General features: G+C 43.2%; 1 protein-coding gene across 1 annotated transcript in view; it reads left to right on the plus strand.

The window, feature by feature from the left end:
* Positions 1-21,087, plus strand: part of LOC139156237 (seizure protein 6-like) — a 47,514-nt gene that overhangs the window by 19,539 nt on the left and 6,888 nt on the right. The window contains 9 exon segments of the mRNA XM_070731561.1: positions 1,319-1,504; positions 4,609-4,777; positions 7,024-7,190; positions 7,301-7,495; positions 11,092-11,230; positions 14,874-15,070; positions 18,004-18,198; positions 19,839-19,984; positions 19,986-20,031. Coding sequence (XP_070587662.1) covers positions 1,319-1,504; positions 4,609-4,777; positions 7,024-7,190; positions 7,301-7,495; positions 11,092-11,230; positions 14,874-15,070; positions 18,004-18,198; positions 19,839-19,984; positions 19,986-20,031 — 1,440 coding nt within the window.

A 21,087-nucleotide genomic window follows, 5' to 3' on the forward strand; every position in this document is an offset into this window, starting at 1 on the left:
TTATTGAGTTTTGCAGAAATAAAAATAGAAAAGATAAGTTGAAATAAGTCAACAGCAATTTGGTTATAAATCAGTACATTTGGCACATATACCATAAACATCACATAATATTAGGATATATATACGGATATAAGAAAAAGAAATAGGGAAAAGTGAAGAAATGAAGAAAAGAGAAAAACAGAGAGAAAAGGAATAGTATTGGGAAGAGACAGAGTAAAGAGAGAGGGCATAGATAAGAAACAGAGAGGAACCAGCAATTTGGCTGGTGTAACGGATCAATACGACATAAATTTAAAAAGTGTAGTTGATGTATTATTCCCCATCTTGTTACTTTGGAGGTTTATATTAGATTTGTTTGGGAGTAGATAATTATGATCTTCCAATGTTGCCTGGATAAAATTTTACTGAAAGAGTAGTAGATGCTTGGAACAAACTTCCAGGTTGGTAAATCCACAGTAACTGAATTTAAACATGCCTGGGATAAACATATATCCCTCCTAAGATAAAAATACAGGAAATAGTATAAGGGCAGACTAGATGGATCATGAGGTCTTTTTCTGCCATCAGTCTTCTATATGATAAATAAGGTAGAATTTTAAATTTTATCGTTCATTAAGAAGTTAATTTGTTGGATTATCTTCCTTTTGAATTAGTATTTGCAAAAAAAATTCTTTTCCTTAACCAATTGTACCACTTGTCCCAGGCTTGGTGGAAAACTGTATCTTCCCGATTTTGTAATTCCATGCTCAATTTGGACATTTCTGCGTAGTCCATAACTTTAATTAAAAGGTTTACGATAGTAGGTGTTCTTTCTTGTTTCCAATACAGTGTTCCCTCGATTTTCACGGGGGATGCGTTCCGAGACCTCCCGCGAAAGTCGAATTTCCGCGAAGTAGAGATGCGGAAGTAAATACACCATTTTTGGCTATGGAGAGTATCACAAGCCTTCCCTTAACGCTTTAACACCCCTAAATTACCATTTCCCATTCCCTTAACAATCATTTACTCACCATTATTACTGGTACTCACCATTGAATAAGACACTTAGTAATCCTGATATTTATAAACATAATTATTTATTAAGAATAATTATTATTTTTTGTTATTTATTTGCAAAAATTATTAGTTTGGCGATGATGTATGATGTCATTGGGCGGGAAAAACCGTGGTATAGAAAAAAACCCACGAAGTATTTTTTAATTAATATTTTTTTTAAAACCGTGGTATAGGCTATTCGCGAAGTTCGAACCCGCAAAAATCGAGGGAACACTGTACTGGGCACACAAAATTCTCATCTGTATCTCTCTTCTATGTCCAGCGTACTTGCTCAGCTGTGTCTTCCCCACACGCCCCACGTACGGCGACGTCTCCGTCACCAACACTCACCCGGGGGGCCGAGCGTGCTTCTCCTGCTCCGTCGGGTACCAGCTGGTGGGGAAGCCCTGCCTGGCGTGCCTCAACGCCACCCATCCCTTCTGGAGCAGCCAGGAGCCCAGCTGCATCGGTGAGTCAGCCAGAGACGGGGCGGCAGAGGAGGGAAGGGGGCAGTGATGCTACATCCTAAGGGTACGGTCAGGTACGCAGAACCGGTAGAAAAAAAATGATTTTTTTTCTCTTTTTTCCTATTGCAGTAAATGACGTTGAATGTGTATAATTTTACAACAGCTGTGCGTGCGTGTGTGTACATACACATGCAGTTTATATAGTAGATAATACATATTTTTGTGTGCCTGTGTGTAATATGTATGTACACATACGGCATATATGCATAGAATTAAATAGTATACAGTAATCCCTCGCTACTTCACGGTTCATCTTTCACGGATTCGCTATTCACGGGTTTTCAAAGTGGGCTTAAATCCATTAAATCCTGTTCTGCCGGTGTGTTTCAACCGCCCGTAATTACAGGGTAATTAGTCCAGGAAGACACACACCACACGATAAAAGGAAAACCCAAAAGTTTTTATAAACAGAAAAACAGAAACAGCTCCCTTTTTAAATGTCCAAGGGATTTTCTGGTACACACAAGGCACAGGTTAAATGCAGTCCAATTGCTCACCCAATAATTGGAAAATTGAATCCAATTCTAAAGTCCAGAGAGTCCACACACACAATCCTGAACAGCAAAAACCATGATCTTGACGAAACAATGAATCAGATAAACTGCCATGAGGCTAAAACACCAGGCTGCACTTTTATCTGTAGCACTAATTACAGCAGCCCCACCCAACCACAGGTGGCCTCATTTTCTCTTGTAATAATCCTTCAGTTGTTGTCTCCTATGCATCACTCTACGCATGCGTGGATGTGTCATTAATTCTTGTTCAGAATCCAGGGATGATTCAGATGATTGATCTCCTCCTGGGCTGTCTGCCAAACTCCTCTCTTCCCTGTCACTCACACTTCCTTGGTCAGAGGAGACTTTGTCGTCAGATTCTACTGGGAGCAAAACAGGCCTGCGGCATGTGGATGTCTTCCCCACATCCACCTCCACATTCCTTGGGGCAGGAGCTGGGCCAGAGCTAACCACAACAAAATCCATTGAAAATTTTAAATCCATTAAAAATCCATACAATTAGTCTACAGTCCTACTGTCCTCTATTAAACAAACTGGTGGGACATCCCATGTAGTTCCAGCTGAGAAACATTATAGAACGACTGTTTAATGCAAAGGGTGGGTTTTAAAAGTCCAAATACTGTACTCGTTAAATACCTTAAAAAAAATCTTTCCTCTACTTCATGGAAATTCGTTTTTCATGGGTGGTCTTGGAACGCCTTCCCCACGAAAAATGAGGGATCACTGTATTTTGGATGTTCATTAAAAAGAAAAATATTTTTATTGATTTTTTAAAAATATAAACACACACACAACATAAAACAGGTGCTTTGTGATTAGTGCCCACCACCAGGCAAACATTCACACCCCACCACCAAATCGAGGGTGTTTCTTGTATAAACCATTTTAACTCAAGAGCAAAGTATCTATTGACATATTATAAAGTGATTCCAATTTGATTCTTGTAGCTTGGCTATTAAGCTATTTTGGACGTTCATTAATAGTAAATAGAGAAGGAGATTGTATCTCTTTGAGGCCAGGAGAGGCCAGGCACCCTAACCTAAACCAGTTTTGGTTAGGAGCTGCATTCTGGATTCTAACTGCATTCAGTTTTGGTCACCACACTACAAAATGCTTAATAAGTACTATTTACATATATACAAAACAGAAACAATCCATAACAAGCACTAAGCCATACAATATAATAAGCACTAAGCAAATACACTCCCCCCTCAAGGCAAAGCAAAAACGAATGAGCGTTGAAGCATCAACGCAACTCCCCCCAGAGATTAGAATAGCCCCCAGCCCCCCACCCTCCTCGCCTTTCATAAGCTTCTTAAAACCCACCTCTGTCGTCAGGCATGGGGGAATTGAGATATTCCCTTCCCCCTAGGCCTATACAATTTATGCATGGTATGTCTGTGTGTATGATTGGTTTCTTAAATTGGGGTTTTTTACATTACTTTTAATATTAGATTTGTTCATATTGTCTTTTTACTGTTGTTAGCCGCCCCAAGTCTGCGGAGAGGGGCAGCATACAAATCTAATAAATGAATGAATGAATGAATGAATGAATGAATGAATGAATGAATGAATGAGACATTGATAGTCTAGAAAAAGTGCAGAAGGGGGCAACCAGAATGATAAAGGGACTTGCAACTAAAACGTAGGAGGAAAGGTTGCAGGAACTGGGCATGGATAGTCTAGCAAAGAGGAGGTCCAGGGGGGACATGATAGCAGTCTACAAATACTTGAAGGGCTTCCACAGGGAGGAGGGGAACACGTTATTTTCCAAAGCGCCAGAGAGCCAGACAAGGAGCAACAGTTGGAAGCTGTCCAAGGAGAGATTCAACCTGGAAATAAGGAGGAACTTTCTGACATTGAGAGCAATCAACCAGTGGAACGGCTTGCTTGCAGAGGTGGTGAGGGGCCTCTCTAGGAATCTCCTGGGAGGAAACAGGGCTGGAAAAGGCAGGGACAAGCCTCTGTGGGGCCTCTCTAAGAATCTCCTGGGAGGAAACAGGGCCAGAAAAGGTGGGGAGAAGCTTCCGTGAGGCCTCTCTAGGAATCTCCTGGGAGGAAACAGGGCTGGAAAAGGTGGGGAGAAGCCTCTGTGGGGCCTCTCTAGGGATCTCCTGGGAGGAAACAGGGCCAGAAAAGGTGGGGAGAAGCTTCCGTGAGGCCTCTCTAGGAATCTCCTGGGAGGAATCAGAGCCAGAAAAGGCAGGGAGAAGCCTCCGTGGGGCCTCTCTAGGACTCTCCTGGGAGGAAATAGGAGGGGAGAAGCCTCTGTGGGGCCTCTCTAGGAATATCCTGGAAGGAAACAGGGCCTCCACCCTCCCTGTGGTTTCCCCAATCGCACACCTTATTTGCTTTTACATTGATTCCTATGGGAAAAATTGCTGCTTCTTACAAACTTTTCTACTTAAGAACCTGGACATGGAACGCATTAAGTTCGTAAGTAGAGGCACCACTGTGTATCGTTCTCAACAAATGGAGCCAAGGGTTGTTAAGGAGTTCTGACCTGGCCCGTTCAATGCCCTTTATTGCAGCGGCATGCGGAGGGCTGATCAAGAATGCCACCACCGGGCGCATCGTGTCACCGGGCTTCCCGGCCAACTACAGCAACAACCTCACCTGCCACTGGGTGCTGGAGGCTCCGCCCGGGCAGCGGCTGCACCTGCATTTCGAGAAGGTCTCCTTGGCAGAGGATGACGACAGGTGAGTCTTCGAGGGATGGGAGCTGCAGGGGGGTTCTGTGCAGGCTGGGGGGTTGGCTGCTTTCTCACCACAGCCCTTGGAGGTAGATGAAAGTGAACGAGAGTGCACCTTGCTGGCTGGGGGATTCTGGGAGGGGAAGTCCTCCTCTCTTAAAGCATCCCAGCATCCCATTGGGGCATTCACAGAGAGATGGGTAAAACAATGAAGATGGTATCCATGATCATGTACATATAGTCCTTGACTTACAACCATTTATTTAGTGACTATTTGAAAAGAAATGGGCACTTAAAAAGTGATTGATGGCTCTCCCCCCCCCCCTACTTAACAAGCATTGCAACATCTCCATCATAGTTACATGATCAAAATTTGTCTGCTGGGCAAACGGCTCATATTTATAATGATTACTGTTGTGGTTGGCTCTGGGCCAGCTCCTGCAATGGGGAATCTGGATGTTGGTTTAGGAGAGTCCTCAGGTTCCCAGAGACTTGTCTTATTGCCATCAGCTTCTGACAGTGAGGATTCATTGCCAAGGTCAGGCGCTGGGGGAGAAGAAGAAGAATCGGATAGAGAGATGGATGCAGCCAGCCCATTAGTTAATGGCCCCATTAGTGAGTCATTGGACTCAGAGGAGGATCGATGGATAGATGCCAGAATGCACAGGCTCATGGCTAGAAGGGACCAACTGCGCAGGTATCGTCGAAGATAAGGGAGAACACCTGTGGCTGAGGCAATTAGGCTAATGGGGCTGCTGATAAATTACCAGCGTTGCAGAGAGCGCATGTGGGAGTTTGTCCGTTTGGAGAAGGAGACGTCATGTTTGCATTGTTCCTGGACTTTCACAGACTTTTTGGGGATATTTCTTGTGGACTCACTTGAAGAGGTTTGGCTGTGACACTCTCACAGCTGCTCTTATCTACTGTTTGTTTCTTTCAAGGACTGTCATCTGTGTGTGAGCCAATTTGCTCAGTTTAAAGTGCGTGTGCACAGCTTTATTTTGGATAAACTGCTTTTCTATTTACTTTACAACAGCATGTGTGTTTGAATTTACATTCCTGACTTAATTCGGGCTCGTAACATGAAGCCCACCATAACAGGTTACAGTTTCCCGGGATCATCTGATTTCCCATTTGACGACCTCCTGGCAATCAAAGTCACTGGGGAAACCTGATTCACTTAACGACCAGGGGGACTAACTTCAAACAATTTCAGGGATTGACCTAACTACTGTGGCAAGAAGGCCCAGAGTCCAGAAGGAGTTGGGCAGCTTATAAATCGAATGAATTAAATTTAAAAATTAAATTAAATTAAATTAAATTAAATTAAATTAAATTAAATTAAATTAAATTAAATTAAATTAAATTAAATTAAATTAAATTAAATTAAATTAAATTAAATTAAATTAAATTAAATTAAATTAAATTAAATTAAATTAAATTAAATTAAATTAAATTAAATTAAATTAAATTAAATTAAATTAAATGTTGTAAAATGGGGCAAAACTCAACTGTCTTGCTTAGCATGAAAAGTTTGGCTTGTACTGCATCGTAAGTTGAATAAGGGAGCCCTCCCTTATGAAACCAGGTTGCAGCTCCTTGGTCTCTTCCACCTTGAAAGACGGCGTTTAAGAGGTGACTTGATCGAAGGATATAAAATCCTGCATGGGATAGAAAAGGTGGATAGAGAAAAGTTCTTTTTTCTATCACACAATACTAGGAGGAGGGGGCCCTCCCTAAAGCTCACAGGTAAGAAAGTGAGGACAAATCAAGGGAGATATTTCTTCACCCAGAGGGTCGTTGGTTGATGGGATTCCCTTCCAGAAGAGGTCATGACAGCTGTCTGCCTAGAGAGCTTCAAGGCAGGATTGGACAGATTCATGGATGCCAAGAGTATCATAGGTGGTGATTGAAACGGGTGTCCATGTGCCGCCTCTATGTTGGTGGATGCAGGCAGGGTTCCCTTGGGTCCCATTTGTTGGGGGTCCAGGGAAAGGTAGGGTCTTGCCTTCCCTTTCTGCTCAAGATCCTTCTGGTCAATTGGTGGGCCACTGTGGGACACAGAATGCTGGACTCGATGGGCTTTGGCCCAATTCAGCAGGGCTCTTCTTAGGTCCTTAAGTTCTTATGTAAGTCGAGGATTACCTGTAATCAAACTCATTTTTTTAACCACATTGCCACAAGCAAGGGGCAACCCCATTTTGGACCCTGCCTGCTGTCCCAAACCTTGGGATCTGCCCCCCTTCCTTGCAGGCTGATCATCCGCAACGGCAACAACATCGAGGCGCCTCCCGTCTACGACTCGTACGAGGTCGAGTACCTGCCCATCGAGGGCTTGGTCAGCACCAGCCGCGGCTTCTTTGTCGAGTTTTCCACGGATAGTGGTGGCGTGGCTGCCGGGGTGGCCCTACGCTATGAGGGTGAGTGTCGGTAGTAAAAGTCCTCAGAGAAGGGCAGTATATGTCTAATCAATCAATCAATCAATACATGCATACATACATACTCCTTCTCTCTGCTCTGTCCTTTGTAGCTTTTCGGCCCGGTCACTGCTACGAGCCCTTTGTCAAGTACGGGAACTTCACCTCCAGCAACGGGAGCTACAAAGTGGGCACCACCGTGGAGTTCACCTGTGAGCCCGGCTACACGCTGGAGCAAGGCTCGGTCATCATCGAGTGCATGGATCCCTCCAACCCCCAGTGGAACGAGACGGAGCCGGCTTGTCGAGGTGAGGGACGGACGGGGAAGGAGGTGGCTGGAGGGAATAAAAAACGTTGGTTCCCTTGTGGCTACGTAAGGATTCTAGGCTGATGCCTCTCTTGACTCCACCCACACCACCTCTAAGCTCTGCTGCTCCTTCTCCTACACTTCTTTCCTACTCATCTTTTTTCTTTTCCTTTCTTCTTTCCTTCCTTCCTCCCTTCCATCCCATCTTCTTTCCTTCCTTCCTTCCTTCTTTCCTTCCCATCTTCTTTCCTCCCTTCCTTCTTTCCTTCCTTCCTCTTTTTTCATTCATCTCCTCCCTCCATTTCCTTCATTCCTTCCTCTTTTCATTCTTTCCCCCTCCATCTCCTTCCCTTCTCTCTTCCTCTCTCCATTTTCTTCCTTCCTTCCATCCATCCATATTGTCAGGTGCAAAAGACCAGATCCACTATTGCTAAAATAAATTTTAGGACTAGGAGTAATTGAGTGTATGCATGTTTTTTTGGGTTATTTATGTATTTTATGCTTTTTTGCTGTTTTATTGTTGTTATATTTTATATGGGTTTTTTGTGTGGTTATTGTGAGCCGCCCAGAGTCCTACTGGAGTTGAGCAGTGTATAAATATCACAAAATGAATGAATAAATGAATAAATGCATAAGCATAGGAAACTTCTTAACTCATGTTGGGTGTCTTTTCAGAGTTGGTTAAGGGTGAATGAATGGCATTCACGGGGTTGGATTTAGTCCTCTTGCAGCTACATAATGATTCTAGGCTGATGCCTCTTTTAACTCCACCCCCACCTTCTGTCATTCCTTCTCCAACACGTCTTTCATTCTTTCCTTCCTTCCTTCCCTCCCTCTTCTTCCTTCCTTCCTACCTTCTTTCCTTTCTTCCTCTTTTCTCCATTCTTCCACCCTCCCTCCCTCCCTCCCTCCCTTCCTGCAAGAAAAGACCAGGCCCACCCCTGAATCTCCAAATAAACTAACTTAGCCTTTCTTCAGGAATCCTCTCAACTCCGCTTAGCATCAGCAGGGGGTCCTATGACGGTCCACAGCACCGGTGATGCATTGCCAAAATTTTTACTGCCACACTGTGGGTGTGGCTTATTTTGTGGGTGTGGCTTGATGGTCATATGACCAGATAGGAATAACTGGCCGACTGTGTGACCAGGTGGGAGTGGTTTGATGATCATGTGATGGGGTGCTGGTGGATTAATGGTCATGTGACTGAGGGGAGTGTCTTACCTACCATGTGATTGGGTGGGAGTGGCTTAGTTCACATTTTTCTCCATTTATAATGTTTCATCAAGCTTTCTAATTAAGGACTCTCTTTCTTCATATTATTTTATTTTTTACTATTATTTTATTACATATTATATTATATTATATTTATTATACTATACTATATTGTTATGTTATGTTATGTTATGTTATGTTACGTTAAATTATAAGCCAACTCATCCAAAATTACAGGTTTATTTCAGCCCCGTCACAGCCACGTCAGTGGAATGAGCTCTCAAATATGTCCCACACTTTGATCTAATCTTTCAAATGAATAGTTTATGATCATGTTCTCCATGTTCCTTAGGCTTCTTTCTGCAACATATTTATGTCTTTATGTCAATATATTCAAAACTTTTCTCTAATGAATCAAACGTACACTTCTTTATCTTGCCCAGGGGAGATGTTTAATTTCCCCATGCCTGACGGCAAAGGTGGGTCTTAAGGAGTTTACGAAAGGCAGGAAGAGTAGGGGCAGTTCTAATCTCTGGGGGGAGCTGGTTCCAGAGGGCCGGTGCCGCCACAGAGAAGGCTCTTCCCCTGGGGCCCGCCAACCGACACTGTTTAGTTGATGGGACCCGGAGGAGGCCCACTCTGTGGGACCTAATCGGCCGCTGGGATTCGTGCGGCAGGAGGCGGTCTCTATTCATATCTTATATATTCAAAAGTGTTATTATTTTTTATTCTTACCACCACAAAAAAGTTTCTTTTTCAAAATTATTTAATACTATTATACTGATTTAACATACATATTCTTATTCTTTTTTTATCCCTTATCTTTTACTCTGCTCCATATTTTTAATCCTCTTTTCTTTCTCTTTTTGGGTTGCCTGCCCCAAATGTCTTTCAACTCTTTCATTTCTATTCTTAAATCCTTTTTTCCCCCTAAACTGTCTATTTTTCTCTCCTCTCTTTTTCCCCCTGTTGCTTTTATTTTGCTTTCATCTTTTCTTCTTTTTCTTCTTTTTCCCTTTCTGGCATTTCCTCCTTTATCTTTCCCCTGCCACCTATGATCTTCCCCCTTCTCCTCTAATCTCATTTTTCACCCTCGGAGTTTCCATCATTCTTTTGTTGTGTTTTCTTTCTTCTTGTTTCCCCCCCCCCCCCCAGTTCGTTTCTTCCACTCTTCCAGGGTTTCCTAGTTTCCTCCTTTATCTGTTCTGTGCTTATTACTCTTTGTATTATATTCCCCAGTCTTAGTTCTGTGCAGCCCACATCTTCCAGTATTTCTTTCATTCCCATGCGCTGCTCATTTGTAGTGTCTTTAATATCCGGATGGATTCATTCCATGTTTCTGTTTCCACTTGCTATCATTTTTACAATCTAATCACAATTCAAAGGGGGAAAAGAAACCTGGGAACTTAACCACTTTCTATTGGTTTACTCCACTTTTTTTTAATCAGCAAGAACAAAAGTTCCAAGTGCTGCGCCCTGATTTTTTCTTCTTGTGATTCATGTCAATATAATACCACACTTTATAAGGCCTTGGGAAGGCCACACTTGGAATCCGGCATTCAGTTTTGGTCGCCACGATGCAAAAAGGATGTTGAGACTCTAGAAAAAGTGCAGAGAAGAGCGACAAAGAGGATCAGGGGATAAATGGAGGCAAAAACACATGGAGATCAGTTGCAGGAACTGGACACGGCTACTTTAATGAAAAGAAGGACCAGGGGAGACATGATAGCAGCCTTCCAGTATCTCAGGGGTTGCCACAAAGAAGGAGGAGTCATCCTATTCTCCAAAGCACCTGAGGGTAGAACAAGAAGCAATGGCTGGAAACTAAACAAGGAGAGAAGCAACTTAGAACTAAGGAGAAATTTTCTGACAATTAACCAGTGGAACTACTTGCTCCAGAAGTTGTGAATGCTTCAACACTGGAAGTTTTTAAGCAGATGTCTGTCTGAAGTAATGTAGGATTTCCTGCCTAAGCAGGGGGTTGGACTAGAAGACCTCCAAGGTCCCTTCCAACTCCGTTGTTTTTCTTTATTGTTTATTGTTCTTTGCACAGTGACTTTGGTGTTGAACCAGAAAGGTAATGTGTGTTTTGTGGGTTTGCCTTTGATTTAAAAACTGTTTCTTTTAACTTTTACATTATTCACAAAAGAAATATATCTTGCACTGAATTTTAAAATTAAAAGCTGGAAACCCTGGGTTTATTATTATTATTATATACGTGGTTTCAGTGATGTTTACTTGTATTGTATTTATAGTCCGTTTCGGAGTGAGGGGCATATAAATGCAATAAATAAATAAATGCAATACAGTAAATGCAAAAACCCAGCCTTGGCAATGTCCGCGTATGGCCCCTTTGTCTCACCTGTGTGTGTCCCCCCCCAACAGCGGTGTGCAGTGGTGAGATCACGGATGCCTCCGGAGTGGTCTTGTCCCCCAACTGGCCCGAGCCGTACGGAAAGGGGCAGGATTGCATTTGGGGTGTCCACGTGGAAGAGGACAAGCGCATCATGTTGGACATACGTGTGTGAGTGGACTCCTTCTCCCTTCCCCCTCTTTCGCACCCAGGCCCGGCTCTCCTTAAGGCAGGCGAACCCACATAATTGGAACCCAGCCTCCCACCACCACCGTCCCTGATTTACGACCACAATTGAGCCCAGACGTTGCTAAGCAAGGCAACACTTGAACCATGGTGGTGCAGTGGTTGAAGGCAGTATTGCAGGTTAACTTCACTGCCCACTGCCTGGAGTTCAATCCTGACCGGCTCAAGCTTGTCTCAGTCTTCCGTCCTTCTGAGGTCGGTAAAATGAGGACCCGGATTATTGGGGGCAAGAGGCTGATTATGTAAAGCGCTTAGAGAGAGACTGTAAAGCATTGTGAGCAGTATATAGGTCAAAGGGCTATTGCTTGGGTGGGAAGGGAAGGGAGGGAGGGAGGGAGGGAGGAAGGAAGGAAGGAAGGAAGGAAGGAAGGAAGGAAGGAAGGAAGGAAGGAAGGAAGGAAGGAAGGACAACTTACCTTCAGAAATTGTGGGTGCTCCATCCATTTGATGGGCTGCCCCAAAGAAGATTATAAATGTATTTCACTATCAGCAAAAAATGTTATATATCTATATCTACTTATCTATCTATCTCTATCTATCTTTTTCTCTCTCTTTCTCTCTGACTCTCTACCTACCTACCAACTTATCTATGATCTATCTATCTATCTATCTATCTATCTATCTATCTATCTATCTATCTATTTATCTATCTAATCTATCTATCTATCTATCTATCTATCTATCATAGAAAAAGAGAAACATAGAAGATTGACGGCAGAAGCAGACCTCCTGGTCCATCTAGTCTGCCCTTATACTATTTCCTGTATTTTATCTTACAATGGATAGATGTTTATCCCAGGCATGTTTAAATTCAGTTACTGTGGATTTGCCAACCACGTTTGCTGGAAGTTTGTTCCAAGGATCTACTACTCTTTCAGTGAAATAATATTTTCTCACGTTGCTTTTGATCTTTCCCCCAACTAACTTCAGATTGTGTCCCCTTGTTCTTGTGTTCACTTTCCTATTAAAAACACTTCCCTCCTGAACCTTATTTAACCCTTTAACATATTTAAATGTGTCGATCATGTCCCCCCTTTTCCTTCTGTCCTCCAGACTATACAGATGGAGTCCATGAAGTCTTTCCTGATACATTTTATGCTTAAGACCTTCCACCATTCTTGTAGCCTGTCTTTGGACCGGTTCAATTTTGTCAATATCTTTTTGTAGGTGAGGTCTCCAGAACTGGACATAGTATTCCAAATGGGGTCTCACCAGCGCTCTATACAGCGGGATCACAATCTCCCTCTTCCTGCTTGTTATGCCTCTAGCTATGCAGCCAAGCATTCTACTCACTTTCCCTACCACTTGACTACACTGTTCACCCATTTTGAGACTGTCAGAAATCACGACCCCTAAATCCTTTTCTTCTGAAGTTTTTGCTAACACAGAACTGCCAATACAACACTCAGATTGAGGATTCCTTTCCCCCAAGTGTATTATTTTACACTCTCTCTCTCTCACACACACACACACACACAAACACACACACACACACACACACACACAAACACACACACACATGGTGGCTCCTGGGATTTGAAAGAGGGAGGAAGGGGATGGAGCGTTCCATTTGAAGGAGCGCTTATCTGCCTCTGCGGGATTTGAAAATTTTGTCATTTCTCCAAAATTCAGCCCACTAGTATTTACATGACAACAGAAGGCAGGGTGGATGTGAAGGCTATTTAAGCCAACATGAGTCAGAAATACCGGCATGTTTGGTGCCCGGTGTGGCTCAGCTAAACCCACCTGTGGCAACGTCCCAACCAGGATGGTAAATTGAATTTGCTTTCTTTGGGTAAACGAGAGAACATGAGAAAAGTAAACTTGACAACGTTGGTTGAAAGAATAGAATAGAATTCTTTATTGGCCAAGTATGATTGGACACACAAGGAATCTGTCTTTGGTGCAGATGCTCCCAGTGTACGAGAAGAGAAAAGAGAAGAGAAGAGAATGAAATGGAATAAAAATAGAATAGAATAGGAATAGAATAGAATAAATATGGGATGGGATGGGATAGGGTAGGGTAGGGTAGGGTAGGGTAGGATAGAATTCTTTATTGGCCAAGTGTGATTGGACACTTGTGGAATTTGTCTTGGTGTACTGAAAAAGACATGGAAAAAGAAAATTGAAAGAAAACCAGAACTATTTCTCCTGGGAATAACCCATGAAAGATACAAAATATGTCAAACTTGCTTAATCCTGCACATAACAACTGCAGCAAGATTAATTTCTGCACAACAATGGAAAAGTGAAAACATAACAACCGACGATGAATTATTATTAGAAAAAAATCATGATCTGTGCAGAAATGGACAAATTAACAAATTATGGAAATAAAAGATAAACATGAGTCAGAATATTAGCAAAGCTGGAATAAATTTTACTCTTGGTTAGAAAGTCAGGTAAAACAAAAAAATAAAAAATAAAGACAATGAATTAAATTTATTTTATTATTTATTTGGTCGGATTTCTATGCCGCTCTCCTCCACTGACTCAAGGCGGCTCAACACAAAATAAATGCAATAATACGGCACATAGGAAACCTACATTTAAAATTAGATCTAAAGCCCCCAGCCTTTGTGGATGCCACAGCCCCGAGAGTGGCAAATCTGGGCCCAGCTGATAAGTCTTATTAATCAATAGAACATTTGTAGCTCAGGGTTGGATCGTGGGGACTTGGGTCTCGCTCGGAGCTGAGTGGTTTCTTTGCAGACGTCTTATGACCCAGCTAGGTAACAACATCAGTGCAGTCAGGAGGTAGGGAAAGCAAGTTGAATGTTTGGCTGCATAGCTAGACGTACAACAAGCAGGAAGAGGGAGATTGGGATCCCGCTGTATAGAACGCTGGTGAGACCCCATTTGGAATAACACTGTGTCCAGTTCTGGAGACCTCACCTACAAAAAGAGATGGATCAAATTGAAGGGGTCCAAAGACAGGCTACAAGAATGGTGGAAGGTCTTAAGCATAAAACGTATCAGGAAAGACTTAATGAACTCAATCTGTAGAGTCTGGAGGACAGAAGGGAAAGGGAGGGACAGGATCGAAAGATTTAAATACGTTCAAGGGTTAAATAAGGTCCAGGAGGGAAGTGTTTTTAATAGGAAAGTGAACACAAGAACAAGGGGACACAATCTGAAGTTAGTTGGGGGAAAGATCAAAAGCAACATGAGAAAATATGATTTGGCTGAAAGAGTAGTAGATGCTTGGAACAAACTTCCAGCAGACGTGGTTGGTCAATCCACAGTAACTGAGTTGAAACATGCCTGGGATAAACATAGATCCATCCTAAGATAAAATACAGGAAATAGTATAAGGGCAGACTAGATGGACCAGGAGGTCTTTTTCTGCCGTCAGTCTTTTAAGTTTCCATGTTTCTAAGAAAAAGACTGGGGTCCCTGGAGCTGGGCGGTTTCTTTGCAGACGTCTCATGACCCAGCTCTGTAACCTCATCAGTGCTAGTAGGGAGTGGGGGGATGGGGATCCAGATGTGGAGGCCAAGCTGAGAAAAATACAGAATAATATCCAATTTTTAAGCCAATTATCTCCCCTCCCTCTTTGCCCTTAAAGGTTGCGCCTCGGCAAAGGAGACACGCTGACCTTCTACGACGGGGATGACCTGACAGCCCGCATCCTGGGCCAGTATTCGGGCTCCCACCGGCACTTCCAGCTTTTTACCTCCATGGCTGATGTCACCATCCAGTTCCAGTCAGATCCTGGAAGCAGCGCCATGGGCTACCGGCACGGTTTCATCATCCATTTTGCCGGTAAGCGGAGCAGCTGCCTTCTCTGGAGACGCTCAAACGGCCTTCGTGGCTCAGCTTCCAACTTGCCTCGGGGTCTGGGGGGGTATTGCAATGACAGGTGGTACAGCAAAAATTTCCATGGCTAAGCAACCCAGTTGTAAAATGAATTTTGCTCTGTTTTACGACCTTTCTTGCCTCAGTTGTTAAGTGAATCACTGCATTGTTAAGTTATGGACAAGGTTGGTTGGAATTTATGGAACAATTGGTTGGAGAACAGGTGTAAAGAATAAGAAGGTAAAAGTGGAACAAACTTCCAGCAGACGTGGTTGGTCAATCCATAATAACTTAATTTTAAACATGCCTGGGATAAACATCTATCCATCCTAAGATAAAATACAGTAAATAGTATAAGGGCAGACGAGATGGACCAGGAAGTCTTTTTCTGCCGTCAATCTTCTATGTTTCTAAGTAAATTAAGATGTGTAAGTGGGAACATAGGAACCTAAGAAGAGCCCGGCTGAATCAGGCCAAAGCCCATCGAGTCCAGCATTCTGTGTCCCACAGTGGGCCCCCCAATTGTCCATGGAGATCTTGAGCAGAAAGAGAAGGCAAGACCCTCCCTTTCCCTAGACCCCCAACAAATGGGACCCAAGGGAACCCTGCCTGCCTCAACCAACATAGAGGCGGCACTTGGACATCTGTTTCAATAACCATCTATGATACTCTTGGCATCCATGAATCTGTCTCATCCTGCCTTGAAGCTCTCCAGGCTGACAGCTGTCACGACCTCTTCTGGAAGGGAATCCCATCAACCAAGGACCCTCTGGGTGAAGAAATATTTTCCTTGATGTGTCCTCACTTTCTCACCTATGAGTTTTAGGGAGGGGCCCCTCATCCTTGTATTGTGTGATAGAGAAAAGAATTATACTCCATCCACATTTTCTATCCCATGCGTCATTTTATTCCCTTCGATCAAGTCCCCCCTTAAACGCCGTCTTTCAAGGCTGAAGAGACCGAGGCCTTGCAACCTGGTTTCATAAGGGAGGGGCTCCATTTCCTTGATCATTCTAGTTGCCTTTTTTGCATCTTTTGAAATAGAATCCCCCCCCCTGAAGGTTATTTACTTGGAATCAGGAAGGAAAAATATCCCCCCAAAATTCAATATCTAATAACTCCTATAATAACAGCTGCAAGGATATGTTATGAGCAATACCGGAAAATGCAATACCATCAGAAAACTCAATTATAGATAACATTTATAGGTGTGCAGAAAGGGACAGGCTGAGAATGGAGATGAAGGGATTAAACAATTCAGAATATTATGAAACTCAAAACAAAGGGTATAATAATTGGATGGAAAATAAAAACAAAATGTGAAAGGAAAATACGAAAAATGGAACTACGATAATGTATATAACGAAATAGACATAATGTACGAGACTGGGTTTAGGTCCATGTAATATGATTGTGATGCTTTAAAAATGAAAAAATGGATAAATAAAACATTAAAAAAAGAGGGTCTTGTGGACGCACCCCCAAAATTGGACGCCAAGGGCTCCCCCTCCCACCAGCCTCCCACTCATCTTTCGGCCTGTTGGGAGAGTTTTGTGCGTGTAGAAGGCAACCCACCAACTAGCCACAGTTCTCAACTCTACCCAACTGAAGTCTTCAGTGAAAAACACTGCAGCAGGCTTTCTTGTGAAAATATATTTTACTGACTCCGTCTACATATGAGAACCATAGGATAAATGGTACAACTGGATTCAGAAGAGAATCTATACCATAGAATCTATACAAATTTAGACAACAACAAATAAATATTTACGTTTAACAAGACAGTATCTATTTACTCTCCTATTTATCTTTTTAATGACGGATATAATCAATTAGAAATAGAATATTTGTATACTGAAATAGAAACGGGTAATGATCTGCATGTATATAATGAGATTTCTTTCTTTTTCATTGTATTTGAAAAACTAAGTAAGCTTTTTAGATAGATAGATAGATAGATAGATAGATAGATAGATAGATAGATAGATAGATAGATAGATAGATAGATAGATAGAATTGTCGGCTATCAATAAAATTAACTGCCTTGGAAATGGCCCTGGGTTGGGCCGAGAGGCAAATAAGGAGCTTGTGATGTTCCTTCAATACACCAGGGTAACCCTTCCCTGGTGCAGAGCTGAAGGGATTGGATACTGTAGCCTAGAGGATAATTCTCTGCCTTACAAGGCAAAGGTTGCAGGTTCAAGTCCCAGTGGGTATGGCTAGCTGATGAGGCCAAAATAAGGCCGAAATAGATCTATCCTAGTCTCCCTTAATTTTCAAATTCAGCAAAAAACATGTGACATACTATATATATATTACTTTCCTCTTAGCAAAAAGTTTTCTCTAAATAAACTACCATCTCTACATTTAACCACTATAACAAACTACCTACAATACTATTATATAACTACCAATACACCCACCACTGCAACCACTAAGACTAACTACAAACCACCCAGCACAAAACCACTCTGTAGCAACCACTCAGTACCAACCACACCCATGCAAGGGTGTTCCTCCTTATATAGGTTACAGCCAATCAGGTTGCAGTACAGTTAGTAAGCCCATGATTACATACTGACTATGGCTTACATCAGCCTTTCCTATGGTTACAAACCATTTACTTGCATTGCAATATTGTATGCCGCTCCGAGTCTCCGGAGAGGGGCGGCATACAAATCTAATTAATAAAATAAAATAAAATAAAATAAAATAAAATAAAATAAAAAATAAAATAAAATAAAATAAAATAAAATAAAACAAAACAAAACAAAACAAAACAAAATAAAATAAAATAAAATAAAATAAAATAAAATAAAATAAAATAAAATAAAATAATAAAATAATAAAATAACCTCCAGAAATAAACTTATTTCTGATACGGTCTTCTTCCCTGGCAGAGGTCCCCCGCAATGACACTTGCCCGGAGTTGCCAGAAATCCCCAATGGCTGGAAGACCACCTCCCACCCGGAGCTGATCCACGGGGCCATTGTGACCTACCACTGCTACCCCGGCTATGAGTTGGTGGGCACCGAGCTCCTGATGTGCCACTGGGACTTGGTCTGGAGTGGGGACCTGCCCTCCTGCCAGAGAGGTAAGGGGGAGATGGAGGTCTGGGACTGGGAGGGGGAGGAGGGAGAGTAGAAAGGAGGGAGGGAAGGAGGGAGGGAAGGGCAGAGAAGAAAGGAAAGAAGGCTATGGGATAAAAGATGGGAGGGAAGGAAGGAGGGAAGGAAGGAAGGAAAGGAAAGAGAAGAGGAGGGAGGGAGGGAGGAATGGAGGAAGGAAAGGAAAAGAAGGGAAAGGAAGGGAAGGAAGAAGGAAGGGATGGAGGGGAGAAAGGAAGTGATTTTACAGAATCAGCCTCTTGCCCCCAACAATCTGGGTCTTCATTAGGCCCACCTCGGAAGAATAGATGGATGGATGGAAGGAAGGGAGGGAGGGAGGGAGGATGGGGGGAAGGGAAAAAAAGAAAAAGAAAGAGAGAAAGAAAGAAAGAAAGATGGAAGGAGAAGGAGAGGGGATGGAAGGAGGGAGAGCAAAAGTGAGTGAATAAGTAAGTAAAGAAGGATAGGAAGGGAGGAAGGGAGGGAGGATAGGAAGGGAGGGAGGGGAGGGGAGGGAGGGAGGAAGGAAGGAAGGAAGGAAGGAAGGAAGGAAGGAAGGAAGGAAGGAAGGAAGGAAGGAAGGAAGGAAGGAAGGAATAGCAAAAGCAAAAGCAATAGCATTTAGACTTATCTACCACTTGACAGCCTGTTGCCCCCAACAATCTGGGCCAAAAACGCCCTCCCAGACCCTCCAGCTGGCTGGCACGCACATGTATGCTGGAGCTGAGCTAGGGCAACAGCTCACCTGCCAGTAGACACAGCTCTGCACGTCACCTGTGCCATACATTCGCCATCATGGCCAGAGTGGGGCGAGGACATTTCCTTACAGCTCCTCCATTGTGCTTGCAAAACCACTTTGGACTTTATGTTGGGTGTGGTAAGAGCTCCCCCTACTGGCTGATGAGGGGGACCGTTGTTAAGTCTGGACTATCGAAGGTGGCATTGCAAAAACAGCCTTCTGCATAATTTAATTTAATTTAATTTAATTTCTTCATTGCTTATTTGACCCCTATGACAGTCATTAAGTGTTGTACCTCCTGATTCTTGACAAATGTCTCTTTTTCTTTTATGTACGCTGAGAGCATCTGCACCAAGGCAAATTCCTTGTGGGTCCAATCACACTTGGCCAATAAAATTCTATTCTATTCTATTCTATTCTATTTAATTTAATTTATTGAATTTTAAGCTGCCTAACTCCTTGCGGTCTCTGGGCGGCGTACAACAAGCATAATAAAGTAGTAAATACAGAATAAAAACAATGAGAATATAATAAGGGAGCACAATCTGAGGTGAGTTGGGGGAAAGATCAGAAGCCACGTGAGAAACTATGATTTGACTGAAAGAGTAGTAGATGCTTGGAACAAACTTCCAGCAGATGTGGTTGGTAAATCCACAGTAACTGAATTGAAACCTGCCTGGGATAAACATATATCCATCCTAAGATAAAACACAGGAAATAGTATAAGGGCAGACTAGATGGACCAGGAGGTCTTTTTCTGCCGTCAATCTTCTATGTTTCTATGTTTCTCTCTCTCTCACACACACACACACACACACGCTTTCTTCCCTCCTGTCATTAACTTTGTTGTTTCTGCCCTAATACCGGATCCCTCATTGTCTCTCCTAGTAACCGCTTGTCCAGACCCCGGAGATGTGGAGCACAGCCGTCGGGTGGTCTCCGCCAACAAATTCCCGGTGGGCTCTGCCATCCAGTTCCTCTGTGACAAAGGCTACCTCCTGGCTGGTACCAGGGAGATCGTCTGCCATGACCGGCCCAGCCGGTGGGCCCAAATGGAGTGACCGGCTACCTCAATGCATCCGTAAGCTGAGTCTGGGGTCTTCCAGCCAGGGAGAGGAGGAGAGGCAGGCAGTCAAAGAAATACAGGCAGTCCTTGACTTATGACCATTTACTCATTAGTGACTGTCTGAAGTTACTTGAAAAATGAGACATGTGACCCTTTTTTCACACTTACGACCATTGCGGCATCACCGTGGTTGGTCACATGATCCAAATTCCGATACTCGGCCTCTGTCTCCTATTTATGATGGGTTGCACTTGCCTCTGGGGGAGGGGGTCACGTGATCCCCTTTTGTGACCTTCTGACAAGCAACAGTCAGCAGGGAAGCCGGATTTACTTAACAACGGCAAAGGAGAGGGGCGTGGTCAGCACTGCGATGAGACGGAATCACTTGCGCTCCTGCAGGGGAATGCCAAATCCCAGCTGTTTGGGAAAGCCGATTCCTCTCGAATCGGCCCAGAACCTCCCTGGAAGGGAGGTGAAGAAGGGGTCTTGCTCACCCGCCGTTTTGGGGTCAGCATACCCCGCGATTGGCTGGCTTCTGACCTCGACTGGCAGTGCGTGAAACAACCTCAGTCGCCATAGTCGCCGGACTACGTTCTAGAACAAGAGGAATAAAAGCGACGGAAGTCATCTGGAAGGAGCAGATTCACTTAACAACTATGTTATTAATTTAACAACTTCAGTGATTCACTTAACAACTATGGCAAGAAAAGTCGTAAAAGGGAGCAAAACTCCCCTTTACCGACTGTCTTGTGTAGGGATGGAAATTTGAGCTCAAATGCGTTGCTAAGTCAAAATTATGAAAAATACGAAATTGTGGCCTAAAATTTAGTCTGAGGGTCATTTTCCAATCAGCACAGGCGGTCCTCGACTTGCAGCTTCAACTGAGCCCAATATTTTTTGTTGCTAATTGAGACATACGTTAAGTAAGCCTTGCCCAGTTTTATGACCTCTCTTGACATAGTTGTTAAGTGAATCACTGCAGTTGTGAAAGAACTCACACGTTTGCTGAGTGAATCCAGCTTCACCATTGACTTTGCTTGTCAAATGGTCGCAAAAGAGATCACGTGACCC

This window comes from Erythrolamprus reginae, chromosome 1 (assembly GCF_031021105.1).
Source record: "Erythrolamprus reginae isolate rEryReg1 chromosome 1, rEryReg1.hap1, whole genome shotgun sequence".
Taxonomy (NCBI): Eukaryota; Metazoa; Chordata; class Lepidosauria; order Squamata; family Dipsadidae; genus Erythrolamprus; species Erythrolamprus reginae.